Source organism: Falco peregrinus, chromosome 1, assembly GCF_023634155.1.
Source record: "Falco peregrinus isolate bFalPer1 chromosome 1, bFalPer1.pri, whole genome shotgun sequence".
Classification (NCBI taxonomy): domain Eukaryota; kingdom Metazoa; phylum Chordata; class Aves; order Falconiformes; family Falconidae; genus Falco; species Falco peregrinus.
Genome location: NC_073721.1, coordinates 46,576,267 through 46,591,772, shown reverse-complemented (window position 1 = coordinate 46,591,772; position 15,506 = coordinate 46,576,267). Strand labels below are relative to the sequence as shown.

At 45.7% G+C, this 15,506-nt stretch overlaps 1 protein-coding gene across 12 annotated transcripts in view; it reads right to left on the bottom strand.

Moving 5' to 3' along the window:
- Nucleotides 1–15,506, bottom strand: part of EXD3 (exonuclease 3'-5' domain containing 3) — a 290,762-nt gene that overhangs the window by 118,315 nt on the left and 156,941 nt on the right. For all 12 annotated transcript variants that reach the window (XM_055805397.1, XM_055805404.1, XM_055805412.1 and 9 more), the window contains 2 exons: nt 15,137–15,190; nt 13,295–13,426 (listed from right to left, as the gene is read on the bottom strand). In XM_055805397.1, coding sequence (XP_055661372.1) covers nt 13,295–13,426; nt 15,137–15,190 — 186 coding nt within the window. The remainder of the gene's footprint in view (nt 1–13,294; nt 13,427–15,136; nt 15,191–15,506) is intronic.

Sequence of the window (15,506 nt, the reverse complement as noted above, 5' to 3'; positions counted from 1 at the left end):
TTCCACTATGAATAAATAGAGAAACATGCTCAGAAGCTGTGAACTGTATTCAGACATGATGCAAAACCGTGGCAAGGTGCACATCGGCTACAAGCTGATCAAAATGGTATGGTCTGTGTTTGCAACAGGAATAAGCACCCACCTGACTGCACCCCTTGTTTATAAAGCTGAAGAACAAATCTGAACCAAACTAGAGTTTTGAACTGCCAGAAGGGTCCAAAATTAGAAGATATTAACAGGGTTCGTCTCCTGAGCCAAGACCGAACAGCCACAGAGGACAGGCCACCCTCCTCACTGAGCCCCTCCCTGGCACACTGCGCAGCACCAGCCAAATGCTCTTCGTTGGGCTGGGACCGCACCGACAAGGGCTGTCGAAGCGCCAGCCTGAGCTCTTTCAGCTGTGGGCTCGCAAGGGCTTTGGCCAGGATAAGCCCACGCTGACACAGCAGAGGCAGAGTCCTCCTGCCCCCCCTCCCGTGCAGCCACGCATCTGGGCAGCTGCAAAGCGAACCAGACTGGGGAACTGAGCTGGGTTAAAATTAACCATCTGGTTTTGACAGGTCCGTTTCAACTGGGATCAGTTCCCTGATCCAGCGACTCTGCAGTTAAACAAGCACTTGTGTTGGGACCAGGGGATATTAGAGAGGCACTGAGGTAGGGGAGAGGTGAGGGAAGAGGCACGGCTTCATCTGGCAGCAGCATCCACCTACGACGACACAAAACTCTCATGAAATCATGGCATAAGTGTCCCAGTCCCATTTCCAAGAAGCCCTTGGGGATCCTCAAGTGTTTTTCTGCCTCTCGTCTGAAAATGGCACGTAGGAGCCCAGCTCATGCAGAAATCATTCACATTCCTATTTGTAACCCATAAATATCACTGGACCATCACTACCGACTTGGGAAGAATTAAACTTGTCGTACCACTGATACAGACCCCGGCTTAATTTTCCAAAGCTTTTCCTATTTCTCTGCAATTGTCAAAAAGGGTATTTTCAACATTAAAACGCCTCAAACTAATGGGGATACTTTCCACCTAACCTTTTTCCTCTCTTTATTACATGTCCTCTACTGACACAGCTATCTCTCTCCTGCTAAGCAACCGGCTATATACGCATGGATGAGTCTTTGCAACTGAAAAAATAACTAGGCTGATGCAGCTTAGGTAGGAGAATCTGACTGTGTGCATTCCTCCTGCGGCTGGCCCCAGGAAAAGGACACCCTGCTACTTTTAAACCTGGGAGGTCTTTGAGACTTTGGCAGAAATCCCCTGGGAGGCCCGTCATTAGCCATTTAAAACTGTCTATAGTATAGGGCTGAATTGAAGCGTGGGACAAAGCCCCTGCAGAGCTATCTGTCAGGAAAGGCTCCCGATACTGGCAGGGGCTGTTAACAGTAACAATGATGACAATATAGTGGGGATTTTCAGGGGTGGGGACTTCAAAGAAACCCTAAAGAGGTATTTTTCATTAAGAAGTAAGAAAGCAGCTGAGTATTGTTTTTTTGCACTAAAGCTGAATATGAATGTTACTGCAGTAAGTCACAGATGAGCGACAGCATAAATTGATGCTGATTTAAATATGCATGTGCCGCTTTTCCACACTGCTCCCATTACCTTGGTTCTGCATTACCTGGATAAGACAGCAGCCCTTGAACCATCCCTCATGCTGCTTACCCTGGGATCCTCCAGCGCTTACACCACCAGTAAGCAGCCAGCAAGCCCCTTACGTGCCATTGCTCTGATCTTACAGGCGGGCAGTCCAGTGCTGTACCAGCATGGTAATTCAGGGTCTCAGCCTGAACCGCTTGGTCACCCACAGCCTCCCCACTGGCTGACTGGCCAGCTCAAACTGGAAGCGAGCCCGTGTCTCTCTCTGCAGGAATGACACAGAAACCACAGCCGGCAGGCAGGCAGAGTCAAGAGGGGCTTTGCTGCATTGGTCCACAGGGACTTTTCTGCATTGAATCCCCAAATCTGTGATTCTATCAGGGAGAAAAGGAAGATGATCACAAAAAAAGTGTAAGATGGACACCTGCTACACTCCTGCTACAGCAAGTCCTTCTCCTAATTGTAAGAATTTACTAATTACACTGTTGTTTACTGCATGGACCATGATGACGAGCCTGTGAAGACAGGTGCATGGACAAAACCATAAACAAGAATATTCAGTCAGAAGCCATGGCCTGCCCTCGCCAGCCATCTCCCAGCTGAGGTGACCAAAGGGCTCTGCAAGCCCAGCAAGATCCAAACCTTGCACCCACCTCTCAGCCAACCTTTTTGCTTTGCCAGGCTGGGGCTTGCTCAGCCCTGGCTGGATTTAGGAGCACTGTGCTGCTCACGAGCCCAGTCCCACCATGACCACCTGTGATCTGGGTCCCTTTGAACTGAACCCAGGGCCAGCTTCCCGCCGCGCCCCCCCCCCCCCAGCCAAACCCTGAAGCTATCATATCAAGTCAGCACAGAGAAAGTGCCCTGAGGGTTTGCTGAGCAGATTGACTTTCACACCTCACTGGCCACACAGAAGAAACCCAATCTAAACAGCGTAACTTTGCATAACCGATTATTTTCACTGGGGTAATTTGAGCCCTCCAGTAAATGCCAGTAAATGCCGTTGATCCAGGGAAGGCCCCGCTCAGGGGCAGGGAAGGAATGGCCCAACTGCAGGAGGCAGCCAGAGCAAAGGCTCCTCAGGGTGGGGAAGGGCTGGTCCCTGCTCTGGGATGGGTTTACTCCTGGGAGTGAAGGCTCAGTCCTTTGGCACAGGCCAGTGTCTGCACAGAAGGAAGTGCGAAGAACATCTTCTTAGTGCCCGACTCATTTATATAGTCAGAAATCGAAGTGTGCAAAAATAAGCCAAGGGAAGCACGCTGTCCAGGCTGGTTTGCAAGAAGCTGCCCGGCCTTACTTTATGTCTTTTTAACTTTCTTTTCCACGATGTCCCACATTTTGAGAGGCTTCAGCTTTCAGGCTGACTCCCCAGTGACCTATTATTCTTGCACATCCATCACTCCATCCTGTCACTGAACAGCCATTCACATGACCCTGTTCGTAGGGAACCATGTTCCTCCTCTGACTCCTCTGTCACCAACTTCCTTCTCTCCAACCACCAGCTCATTTCCTCCTGCAGGACCCTGCACAGTGATCTCCCCCTCTTTAAAGTCCATGAAATCAGACTGTCAAATTAAAACCCTAACAGCTGCAGAGATGAGTGGTCTGCCCATACTGCTGCAGGACAGCCATGCTTGCTGCCATGCCACAGGCAGGGGCACTGCCCCAGGAAGGGGCTGCCAGAGGCAGCGGTCCATGCCATCAGTACACACCCAAGACGTAACTTGCTCCTGTGGTCCCTTGTGACGCCAAAACATTGATCCATCTGCAAATGGGGACTCTCATTTCAGCCAGATCAGTCTCCACATCTGGCTCCCCACCTGCCCCCTCCCCAAGCATAAGCTGTAAACATGAGGGACAGACAAGTGGGTAGGGGACAGGGGGTGCTGGGCCACTCTCCTGGCTGCAAGACACCTGATTGTAACTACAATCATTTTAAGGGGCAGTTCGGAAAATAAACCTGGCTGTGCTCACCTTAAACATAGGATACTCTTCAACTCCACTAAAATGCTTCAGTAGGAGTAGCTCCCCCAGAAACTACCAAGAGAAAAGCTGAGGTAGAGGTAGGAATGAAGAAATTAGTGGAGATAAGAGAAACAGGCTCTCCCCTGCATCTTCCCCCAGCACTTCCCTAAATAAAAGGCCAATTGACTCAGACTGCATATCTTGAATTAAGACAGGTAAATCATCTAAATCCACTAGTCCAGAGAAAATGTTCTGACTCACAAGAAGCATGCCCTGAATGTTACATTTTCCACCTTTGCCAAAACTCCTACACTATCATTTCTCCCTCTAAGCTATCGCTGCTGGTGTCAGGAAACTGGAGGGTACTGGGCTGCCCTCTGGAAGAAGTTTTGTGCCGTTAGGGACTTTGTTACAGATTAGCACACTCTCACATAAGCTCACTATAAAAACCTTCCTGCTACCAGGGATTTCTATTGCCTTCTTGGGGGAAGAGAGAGAAAAGTTTATCCTGAGCCTCTTATAAATGACTGATTAAATGACAGCATCCATACCTAGGTCAACAAAATCCAGCTTTGGGCTTACAGCACACAATATAGCCGTATGCCATCAAGATAACTGCAAAATACCTTCTTCTTCAAGACTGACACTATGTATGAACTGAGAAACTAATTTAAAAGTTTTCTGTTTCTCTTTTCATCAGGATAATGCTTTACCTGTCTCTGTTTCTGAAACACTGTATGATCTTTGAGATGAAAGGGTTTACAGAAACACAAAACAGTCTCTTCTTACGTCAAGTAAGTCACTTAGATCATGTACACCTTATGGGGACAAGGCTTTCTTAAAAAGCCCAAACCCTACATACACTGCTTATCATCTTCACTGTTAGTTGAAAATGCCTTTGCAGCAGTAGATGAAGGACAAAATAATGTTATACATGCCACAGGAGTCCACAGATGTATGGTTTTGGCGTAGGGTGTCATCTCATCCAATTAATAATATGAATAACAGATATAGTTAATTTTATGCCAGTAGGAAGTTACACAGTTTAATGCCTAAAGGTCTTCAGATAAATGCTGTCGAGCAATTACAGATCTGGCAAATTCTGCAATGAAGCCAAGTATGTGTAGCTCAGTGCATAATGCTGACTCAAACTAAAGCTTCAAAAATGCCTCGAGATCAGACATTCTTCTGAAGGAACAAAGGTCTGCTGCTGCTATTAACAGCTGCCCAGACAAACACTGCAAATCTTGGATGACTGCAAAATTGTTCGTTCCCCTGAAGCACGTAGCAGGATTTAATTGCATTTGCAACAACAGGACAATGGTTTTGTGCAGGATTCTCAACAGAGATTGAGAAAACATCGCCGTGGTACTACCTGTGCTACAAGATGGCCCACATCAAACTGTTTGGAAGGCTCCCATCTGACACTATTCAATCATCTTGATCTATGAACTGCAAATAAAGGTCTGGAGGCCTTCTGGATAGGTTCAAATCAATTCACTCCACCTGAACTACTAATGGAGCTAGTCACTACGTTGTGAAAACAAGAACTTTGACATTATTTAACTTTTAATGTACAAGGTCTCTCAAATAGCAAGACCCAGTGATTGTATTGCTGGTTTATACGTAGGATTATCATCTTGAGAACGCACCAGTTTAAATTTACAGCCATTCAAACACTGGGAGTTGGACATCCCATCCTTACCATGACATACAAACAAAGAGCATTATAAGGGCACCAATGTCAAAAAGGAGGAGCAACTCCACAGTGTATAAAACATGGGAATTTTGACTTCTTGACACAGTCAATACACTGAACTCTGACCTCAGGAGGCACAGGGGACTGGAAACCAACAGAACTTAAATTGGCTACAAATCTCTTGTTTTCTCATGACATTTGAGAGAAAACATGGGGACAGTTTCTTTGGGACACATGGGAGTTATAGCTGTGTCACTGCCTTCTCCAGAGAGTTCTTCGCTTTCCTTACAGTCACTCCATCACTGTCACCCACTGACCTTTCATTACTTTCTCCCAGTGCACCAGCATCGCTGCTGACCAATGCACTTCACAGTCTGTCCAAACCCATGAGAGGAAGAAAAAGCCTTGTACAGAACTGTATAAAAGGACATTTACTCTGCACTACATTGTGTCTTCTTTTCTATGCTAGTCTAAATAAAAGTGCTGTTTTCACTGCCAATCGTTGTTTGCTTGTGCTGTTTCCACTGGCTAAAACCAGCATTTTTCCAGCTAGTGTTGCCCTCCAGGAAAAAACACACATTCATACCTTTCTTGCATTTAGCACAGGAGAACAAAACTAGTTCCCAGGAATAAGGATGACTTCCTCAAAAGAAAACATTTGCTGTCAGCTGAGGTTTGACCTCTAATGGCTAATTTGGCATCATCATTTTGAGCATTGTAATACATAACACCGTGAAAAATTAACAGCTTTCCCCCCCCTGAAGTTTAATATCCGCCTGCAGCTTTGCAAGTGAAAATAAGAGAAAGGAAATAAATACACAAACCGAAACCTCGGGTATAGTCTCTCACATACGTCCACAGAAAGAACCTAAAGACAACGATCTGTAAAGGAAATTTCACTGGAAATCAAGCTTTTACAGACACTGAGAAAGAAAGTCTGCAACATGAGACCGTCTTCCTTGAAGAAACACAGCTGATCTGCTGCATTCCCATATCTGACTTCCAGTGGTCTGTGTAAAACATAAACTTCACGCTAACCCTATGAAAACAGTCAACATGCTAGAGAGACAACAGTCTGCTCCGAGCTGGTGAAAGGGGAAAAAAAAAATCTCAGGCTGTCATTCTTCCCTTGCTGTGACCTTCATGCTCCACTGAATTTCTGAAGATACTGAAATCTTGGCAGGGAAGTGTACAGTCTGTGGGAACCAGGCAGCACTGTCCGGGCTGGCTGGTGAGAATTAGGCCCAGTCGAGCCCTTTTTTGGGGGGGCTCTGAGCTTTACATGGACAGCAGCACAGTGCAAAGCAATCTACAGGCTGGGAATTTTACAGGATTGGTGCTGGTTGGTGCACTCATGCACTGTGTGGCAGAGCTGGAGCAGGCAGCGTGCTGCCCACCCTCGTACCCTACATCCACGAGCGGGGGGGTTTTGCTCAGTTCTCGCTGGGAACCCCACCTGGGAACCTGGACGAGGTGCTTTGCTTCGGCATGCCCCCATGTCCCTGCAAGCAATGGTGAGCACTCACCATGAGCTCTCACCAGAGTTTATAAAGCCTTAGCGATCAGCAAATAAAAATCTCAACTGGAGACTTGAGAGGAGCACAATTTGCCACGACAAATTATCACAATCCCTGATGCTATTTAAGGACCGTCGTATAGAGCCACTCCAAATAAAAAGAGCTACATCCCTGTGAATGAAACGCCGCTGCACCAGGGCTAGGTGCATTCACGACTGAATGCTCACATTCAGACAGTCGCAGGACAAGTACCTTTTGAGGTCAATTCGCTCCCTCCACAATGTCTGTAGAGGCAGAATAATACCAGCTGTGCTTCCTGGCCAGTCTCAGCAGCACAAGTCGCAGATTACATCTAAATTGCCAAGCCCAGGATAAACAAAAAGATTAAGAGGGCCTTACCCTTTGTGTGGAACAATCACACTCTGAAGCAAGAAATCACAGCCTACGTAGTGGGTAGGCACAGGGCTGAGTTTTCAGTTTAGGTTAAGGGCTGGTGAGGAGTAAGCAGCTAACTTACACATCTGGGGAAACCACAGATGCTGTTAATCACAGGTTTTCCTGACCTGTAGGCGCTGACAAATTACATCCTATGGATGAACCTTTCATTAAACCACAGAGGCTTTCAAAATGATATTCTCTTTCTCAGCATTCCCAAGATGACCAAATCCAGCACACATGACCCTTCTTAATTCTTCATTTAGATGGTGACATGGCTTTTTCCAAAGAGATTTCAGGGCTGAAAGGAAGTAAATAGGGACGCGATGTTACGTCAGTGGAAGGCATCTCAAAAGCTGAAACGCCAGCTTCGAGAAGTGACATTTTCAAAAATTCTTTGATGGTCGCCTCAGCCCCATTACAGTTGAAGATGCTTTTTGTCCTAAGCAACTCCTGAGACAAATCCCTCGCTGTCTGCTGGGGCAGAACCATTTTACAAAATGCGTAGCCTTTAAATTCTACTGGTTTTTCACTGCGCGTGGGGAAGGACAACTGGTACATCTAAAAGAATAAAATGACTGTTGCTCAGGCCAGGAAAGGTGACCACAGAATAAAATTGCCCCACTTCCATGACACGCTAGAGCATGGAGATAGCTGCTCGGCTCACAAGTTAGTGAGAAAGATGATGTCTGGCAGTTCTCATCATCATCTGGACCGACAGAGCAACCCACATAAAAGGAACAAAAAAGCCTGCTGATCAGATTGGTGTGACAGAGGCTCATGAGAGACATGCACATTTTCAATCTAAACGACAGCTTGAGGGATCTATATTACTAATTATCGACTAATATTGCCAGAGTTCCCAGGCTGGCTTCAAAGGTTCTCGCAAAGTGCCCCAAGCACAGGGTTTCTCATCTAATCATAAGGTCTTTTTCTTTGTCCCTGCTAAATGGATTGCTCCATACTGGGCTCCCTCTGCGTAAATCAGCTTGCACATGATGAGCTTTGCAGCAATGAAATTCGTTACCTTAACCACAAAAAACCAGAAACATTTGCTGTAACTGCTAGAACACTTTTGCACCTAATTTCAAAAAAAATGGTGGTTTCCTCTCTTCCTCCCCCCTCCTCCCCGCCTACTCCTAATTCCATGCTGACACCTTTCTAAAAGGCTGGGGTGAGCGGCTTTGAAAGAGCAGGGAAAGGGGGGTGGGGGAAGATATCAGATCTCCAGACAATGAAATAAAGCAGCTATCTCGCACATCCTGCAGCGCTCAGGCTGAGGTCATAAGTTAAACAGGACATCAGAATAGGTGATGTAATTTGCTTATTTAGGATCAGAACATTCAGTGAAGTGAAAGAGACAACCTATTTAAATTTGCAGATAATCCTATAATAAATGCAGGGCTGTTCAGTTGCAGAAGCTGCAGCTGGAGCCTAAAATTTTTTTCACCCTCCACACTAATTTTTGCAGGGGATACAACTGCAATCATTTTTTCCTTGCAGGAAAGCCTTGAAACCTCACCTGAGGTCAGCGTCCCATTGCATTAGGTATTGTTCAAACAGGGTCCCTGTCCTGGACAGCTTAAAGGCTAAAGGTTAAGTCAAAGAGAGGGTGGAAAAGGAAAGAGAAGCCCAAGGGAGGCAAGGAGGTGGCATAGCAATACTGTGCGACCCAGGTCCCCCAGCCCACTCCCTCCCTTGCATAAGAGCAAAACTTCGGACTCAAAATTGAGCTGAGCAGCAGTTACACTTTTTAAGTAAAGTACAGTTCAGCCTTTCTGAAGATGGACAGGCCCTTCTGGCTCCAAATCTGTCTGCAGAGCCTCAAACCAGCAAGGATTTTACAGCAGAGTTACAAACCTTTAACTACAAGGTTCTTCTATAACAGGAGTAATTTATCGGTGATCCTGTACAACACTGAACACAGTGTTTTCCCTTCAAACCTTCGTGACAAATACTTGCGAGATAAAGATTTAAAGCTAACAACTTGCACTGTTTATCTCCTCAGTTTATCACCATTCAAACCGTTATTTCACCCTGACAGTGCTGCACAGAGCGGCATTACTCACAACTGAGGGCTGCCAGCCCCTTGCCTGAATTTATCTTCTTCGACACAAGTGTTTTTTCACTGACAAGAAGCTGGCTAGGCCAGACACCATACCTTAGCCTAAGGAAGCACAATGATGAGGACCCCAGGCTCACCGAGAAGGAGGGCATAAACCAAGAGGCATTGCACACACTGCCAGGTCAGTAGATGCAGTCTATACTTGCTTCAGATGGATCTTCAGACGACACAGAAAAGCAAGATGGAAAAAAAACAGGCCAGCCATACAGGTAATACCTGTTAAACATGTCTGTTTTCAAGAGTTTCCTTATGAGACGGGAATGGAGTTCATGTCTACCTGCTGTCCTACCCGGCCCTACCCGAGTGTCAAAGCAGGCACACATGCCCTATGCACGGACACAACAGCTGAGTGAGGGTGGCTGCGGCACCAGGAGGGGTGGGCGATAACCCCTCCTTGAATGGATGGACCTGTGAGAGGAACCAAATTTCAGCCCCGCCCCCCCCTAAAATTACCTAGCTGTCAGGTGTTTGTATCCAGCACTGTAGCCATCCAGTAGGTCCCCTTCTTTAGCAGGTTTGGGGTTTTTTCTTTCTTAAATGCAAGTTGTGTGTTAGAACTTCCTCCAAGTTGTCAAGAGCAGAGGATCACTGATTTTCCACTCGAGCGCATTCGCTAGCTGGCCCTAAGGCTGCTTACAACAGCCCCTGACAACTCCACAAAGATCTTCCTGCGTCGTGTAAGGGACCAATGTGCCAAATTTATCATGTAAGAATTCCCCCCAGCACGCATTTCACACCACCTCTTTCTGAAGGAGCCACTTTTGGATATCTGGAAAGAAGAAAAGCTGTATACAAGATATTCAAACGTGTGCAGAGGTGACAGCCAAAAGACATTTGCATTTCAAACAGAGGGAATGAGCTTATTTCAAATATTTTAAGGCTGTGAAAATTAAGGACTTCTCGGGAGCTTTTTGCATGTCACCAAAAGACAGAACTCATCTTATTTTCACTCAGCCCTCCTAAAATGTTCCTCACTGAAGGCAACGCCGGGCCTGGCTAAAGCTACTATGCACAGGTGACTTCTCCATGACCATCACTGAGTCCTTAAAATGCAGCAGAGAGACATGCAATGAGAAGATCACACTTGGCAGGCCATAACCGATGCTACCAGCAGTAGTCTCCATTTCTGGAGCCTTTAAGCAGATCAACCAAGTCAAAGCCCAGCACAACTGAAAGCAGAAATGCTGAGAAGCCCATGGGTGAAATCCTCTGTGTGCTTGCTGCTCTAAGTCACACAGAGGTAACAGTATTTGCCATTGTTTTAACAAAATAGGGCTGTTTTTTGGCAGGGTTACAAAGCAAGCCCATTCTTTATATCTGCGAAAGAGAGACCATCCATCCCTGCCGAGGGAGCTGACAGAGGAAACATATTTTACAGCAATCTTGGGTACAACATTGAATTGGGACCTATTTTTACCATGTGCTCTGCACTACACGCATTAATTGTTACAGCAACAATATTTGCTGACATATTCACTCAAATCATTTACAGAATAGAAGCCCAAGAGACAAAACAAGCCCTTGCTCCATGAGACAGAGAGTCAGGCAGGATGCCACATTGCTTCCTGTGACACACAGAAAACGCTTATCTACAATGGATGACCACAGCCGATAACCCATCCCGAGTGCGCTGGCAAGCACAATGGGGCTGGTCTTCGCTGCCCGGCCCACAGGTCAGGCACTGGCCGGCCAAGCTCCACGAAGGCAAGGCAGGAGAGTGGCCCAGGTTATGAATCAGTATCAGCCAGCCTCCTCCTCCTCCTGCTGAGCATGTAAACAGCAGCATTTGGGTGTTTCTGGAGCCCTGGCCTGCACACCACCATCGCTGCCCTGCTACAGGGACAGCCGAATCGGTCACCCGTTAGCAATTCACCAATTCACGTTCCTACAAGGAGGTTGCAGACCTCACAGCAGTTTGCAGGCCCTGAGGTCTGTAACCTGCTTAAAGACCAGAACAGGCAGGATGGAAGGCAGAGCTCAGCAGTTTTAAGTATCTAGCCTCCATCCTAATTAAGGCCAATTAGGTTTGCAGAGAATTAGGATGTTTTAGAAAGAACTTACAAATGAAGTGCAGATGTCTCTGTCGGCCACAGTGGCCCCAGAGCACCCTCTTAAAAGCAGAAATTTGCAGTTTTTGACACGGGCAGTCAATACTCCGCAGTTACGCAATATGAGCCTCCTCACCCTGCTGCCCACCACTCACCCCCTCGCACACAGACCTGTGAGAGCTGCGGTGCTGAGCACTCCGCGGTAACTGCCTGGGCGTCTGCTGGACATGTGCAGCTGTAAGAGCTTGGATTCTGCTCGAGAGCAACAGCAGCGTACTAGCAAAATGTGTAGTCTGTAGAGGACAGCTGAACACAATCAGCTCCAAAATGCCAAAGCCTTAAATGTAGGTAAATATATGATTCAGGACACAAGAGCAGTTTGACAAATAATAGCATCTTCCCATGCCTAGCGGTATAAAACATGCAGCTGTTCTACCACCACAATTTACAGGGAAGGCATTTCTCCTGAAAGTAAGCAAACACTTAGTATATATTCCTAGCCAGATTGATTACCTCTATTTATATTGTAAACTAAGACAGCATGTACTAAAAAGCCATATAGTTAAACAGTTCCAGACTCCAGATCATGGGCAAGTGGTCAGTTTTATATCATATGCTGCACAGTCTTCTGCATTTATTACAGAGTTTTCTGCAGCATGCTTTTTTGTGTGTGCTTATTCTTGTGGTATTTCAACAACCATCAGGAAGAACACTGCTATTTTATGGGATCTCAGGGAATCGGAGAATCCATAAGGTTTTTTAAAGTTTTTTTTAAAATAGTAAAAAGCCAGCACGCCACTACATAACAACAGCAATCTGTTCTCGGAACAATAAAACCGCAAGACTGAACACAGTATCTTATATCTGATTATATACATTTATCCTGAAGTAAGATCAGCCCATGTTATGTCGATCCAATCTGCACTGTGTTACGTCATTCTCCTCTTACAGACAACCTGCACAGCTGGACAACTCTCATTTTGCCTATAAGTTACAGATACAGTTTCAACAACCGACATCAGATATAAGCAGAGGTCTAACAAACGCTCTCTGGTGTGCTTGCTCAGAAGTCATTGCTATTTCTACAACACTTGTGCAGTTCCAAAAAGCCAGGAGACCCCGCAAGCTCGACCACAAGGCACTGAGCCAGACTTCACTGAAGTGTTCAGCTGGCTTGTTTATTCCTAAGAGAAAGCTCCTTTTCTAGCCAGATTTGCAGTTTCTTCTTTTTCTCTCTTTAAATACTGATAAGATGAGAGATGTTGGTTTATGTTACGGTTTTTGAAGGGATAAGTTTCAGCGTGTTACTGTAACACATACAAGAGTGAAATTGGAAGAGATGGAGATTGAGCTAACACAATTAAAATTTCTTCCTAACAACAATCCACAGATACCCACTGCCAAACACAATCTGGAGTCATCAACTAGCATGGACATGAATTAACCTAACAGCTACTGAAAAAAAGAAAAAAATAACAGTCCAAAAAAAAAAATCCTCCTATTAAAGTAATTAAGTGTTATCAGAATCACAGAGCCATAATTAAACATGGTTTATAATTAAAACAGCATGTGTCCTAGACAGAGAACACAGCAACAAAGAGTCTATAACCATGATAGTCAATGCCAAAACACATGCCAAGTATCAAAAATCAGAAAAACAGCAGTTTCTAGCAAAGCTGCAGATGCAGTGCCTCTGCTCTTCTGACTTAGTCATCAACACTTCTGACGGATGTTAGCACACTCAGAACTCCTCACAGCTTTGCAAGATGTTGCCAAAGTTCAAGCAGAAATCTTGGGAACCAAGTAGAATACACTCAGCGCAAGACCCAAAAAGCTGAAGCACTGCCTGCTGTGCATGAAACAGTGAGCAGGCATGAACTTAAACAAGCCTTGTCCTACCTGGCAACGGCTGAAGATATCTGCCAGGGATACTTGAACGTTGAAGTGCTTCAGAACCTGCAGGGCCTGTTCCTTTGCCTTTTCTGAGCAGTTCACAGAGAAACACCTTCCTTCTGCTACCTGGGACTGCAGCTTCAAAAGACAAGTCATAAACCGAAAAGACAATAAATGAGGCACTCTGTGCATCATGATCTGTGGGTTTTTTCCTAATACACTCGGTTTAGTTTTAATTAAAAATAGTATTTGGAGTTAGTATGTGTTTACATTCTATATTTTCATCTAAGAAGCACAATGGGTAATGTGACAGGTAGCCACTGCTGCAATAGCTCAGAGACTACTGAAACACTGAAGAACTGCAGCATTTTATATGTGAAATGTGATTGTGCAAGTCCCCTTCAACTTACAATGTGGTGGTGCAGTGCTGACAGGGGTAGTAAGAAGAAACTGAATTCAGTCACAGCTTTCCCAGGAGACCTGCCCGGATCACACACAGTATGCAAAAGCACAATGATGGAGATGATGCCCAATGACAGTTTTACCACTTCAACCCCTCCAGTTTATACACCGTTTCACCCGGAGTTCACTGATGGCCAATAGACTTGCAGTGGTTGATGTGGTCAGCCCCTTATGTTTGTTCCACATTTAGCAGAGAAATTTGTATCCGGGATCAAACACTGTGAAGTTCCAGACACCTCTTTATGAACATGATGAGTACTCACAGTGAGGTGGGATCAGCTACATGGAAGTAGAGAAGCCTAGCAGAGCCATCCTGTCTTCATGCAGGGCATACAAAGGGAACCAGACACTTCCCAGGACAGTATTGTACACTGGGAAGCAGTTATTTTCCTTTTGCAATTCCTACACAGTACTTTGAAGTTAAAACTTTGCCAAATAAGATTAAGCTGGATGCTGAATAACCTATTACTCAACTGTAGGCTCAAGGAACCACAGCCTGGATAAGAACTTGTAGTGTGGCACGGCTGCACTTGTCTCACAGTGTCTCACCATGAGGGAAGTTTTCTTCAATGCTCAGCTATTATGTAGGAACTCAGCAACCTATATTCTGCAAATACTCCAACCAGCTACTACTAGCTAGTCCTGAGCTTTTACATGGTAGTTTGTTACAAAGAATTACTGCACTCTGGCTCATGTATGCAATCCGGAATAGGTTCACTGTTCCAAATGAATTTTTGGGCAGTAACGAAGTGCAAAGGACCTGCAACAGGCATCATAACATTGCAACCACTGCCATGACAGGTTCAGTGTATTTCTACCAACACTCATGTGCCATGAAGGGCTCTGAACATCTGGTGCTGAGAGTAAGGTTGGGTTTTGCTTTGGTTTTTATGTGTATCTATAGGAACAGAACACCTCTACAGCTTTGACTGGGACCCACGTTTGGTGGCTTCCATTCTCTCCCTTCCAAGCTTGAAGGAACATCTTTTAAGTGTTGAAACTATGTCAGTGTGGAGCCAGTCAGTAAACAAGAATCTTTGTGATAAAAAGCATGGGAATTGAGCTGCCTTTCACCTGCCAGTAAGGCCAAACAGAAACACTTTGTTCTGGATTGCTTGGCTCGATTTCCACCCCCCGCCCCCAGTGGAGAGCAATCACTCTCCTCACTGATGCAGTACTGAGTATAAAAAAAAATTCACCCCGAGCTTTGGTCATTCAGAACAGCAAACCTCTCAAGACCCTTAATGTAGTTTTTAGTGCAGAAAACATGAAAAAGCCAAGCCAGCTGTTGCATTCACATCTGACTTTTCCTCTTCTCTACACTGCACATCCCAGACCACGCAATGATACAATGCCAGAAAAATGCCAGAAGCTCTGAACACTTACAGTCTGATATGGGAGCCCAGAGGTTAAAATGACTCTTCCTTCCTGTCGGGCAATCTGGAAAAAACAGTAAAACCCCATAATTAACATGGACTGAAGTTACACTGGATTCAAGCTTTCCTTTCAGTCAAAGCAGAGAGAACATGAACCGGCAATAACGAGGCTTTCTCTCCAGTGTCGACATATGCCAGGCCAAGGGTGTCCAGGTCCGGTTCAGCAATACGCTCGTGACAGCGACAGAGCTCAAGGTATCGCTCACTGACATGTCCCCTCCCTGCCAATACCCGCCTTGCCTCACATGTGCTGGAGCAAGCTACTTGTGTATCTGCACTGCAGATGGCCCAGGGAACTGACCACCTTAAAATAATCCTAC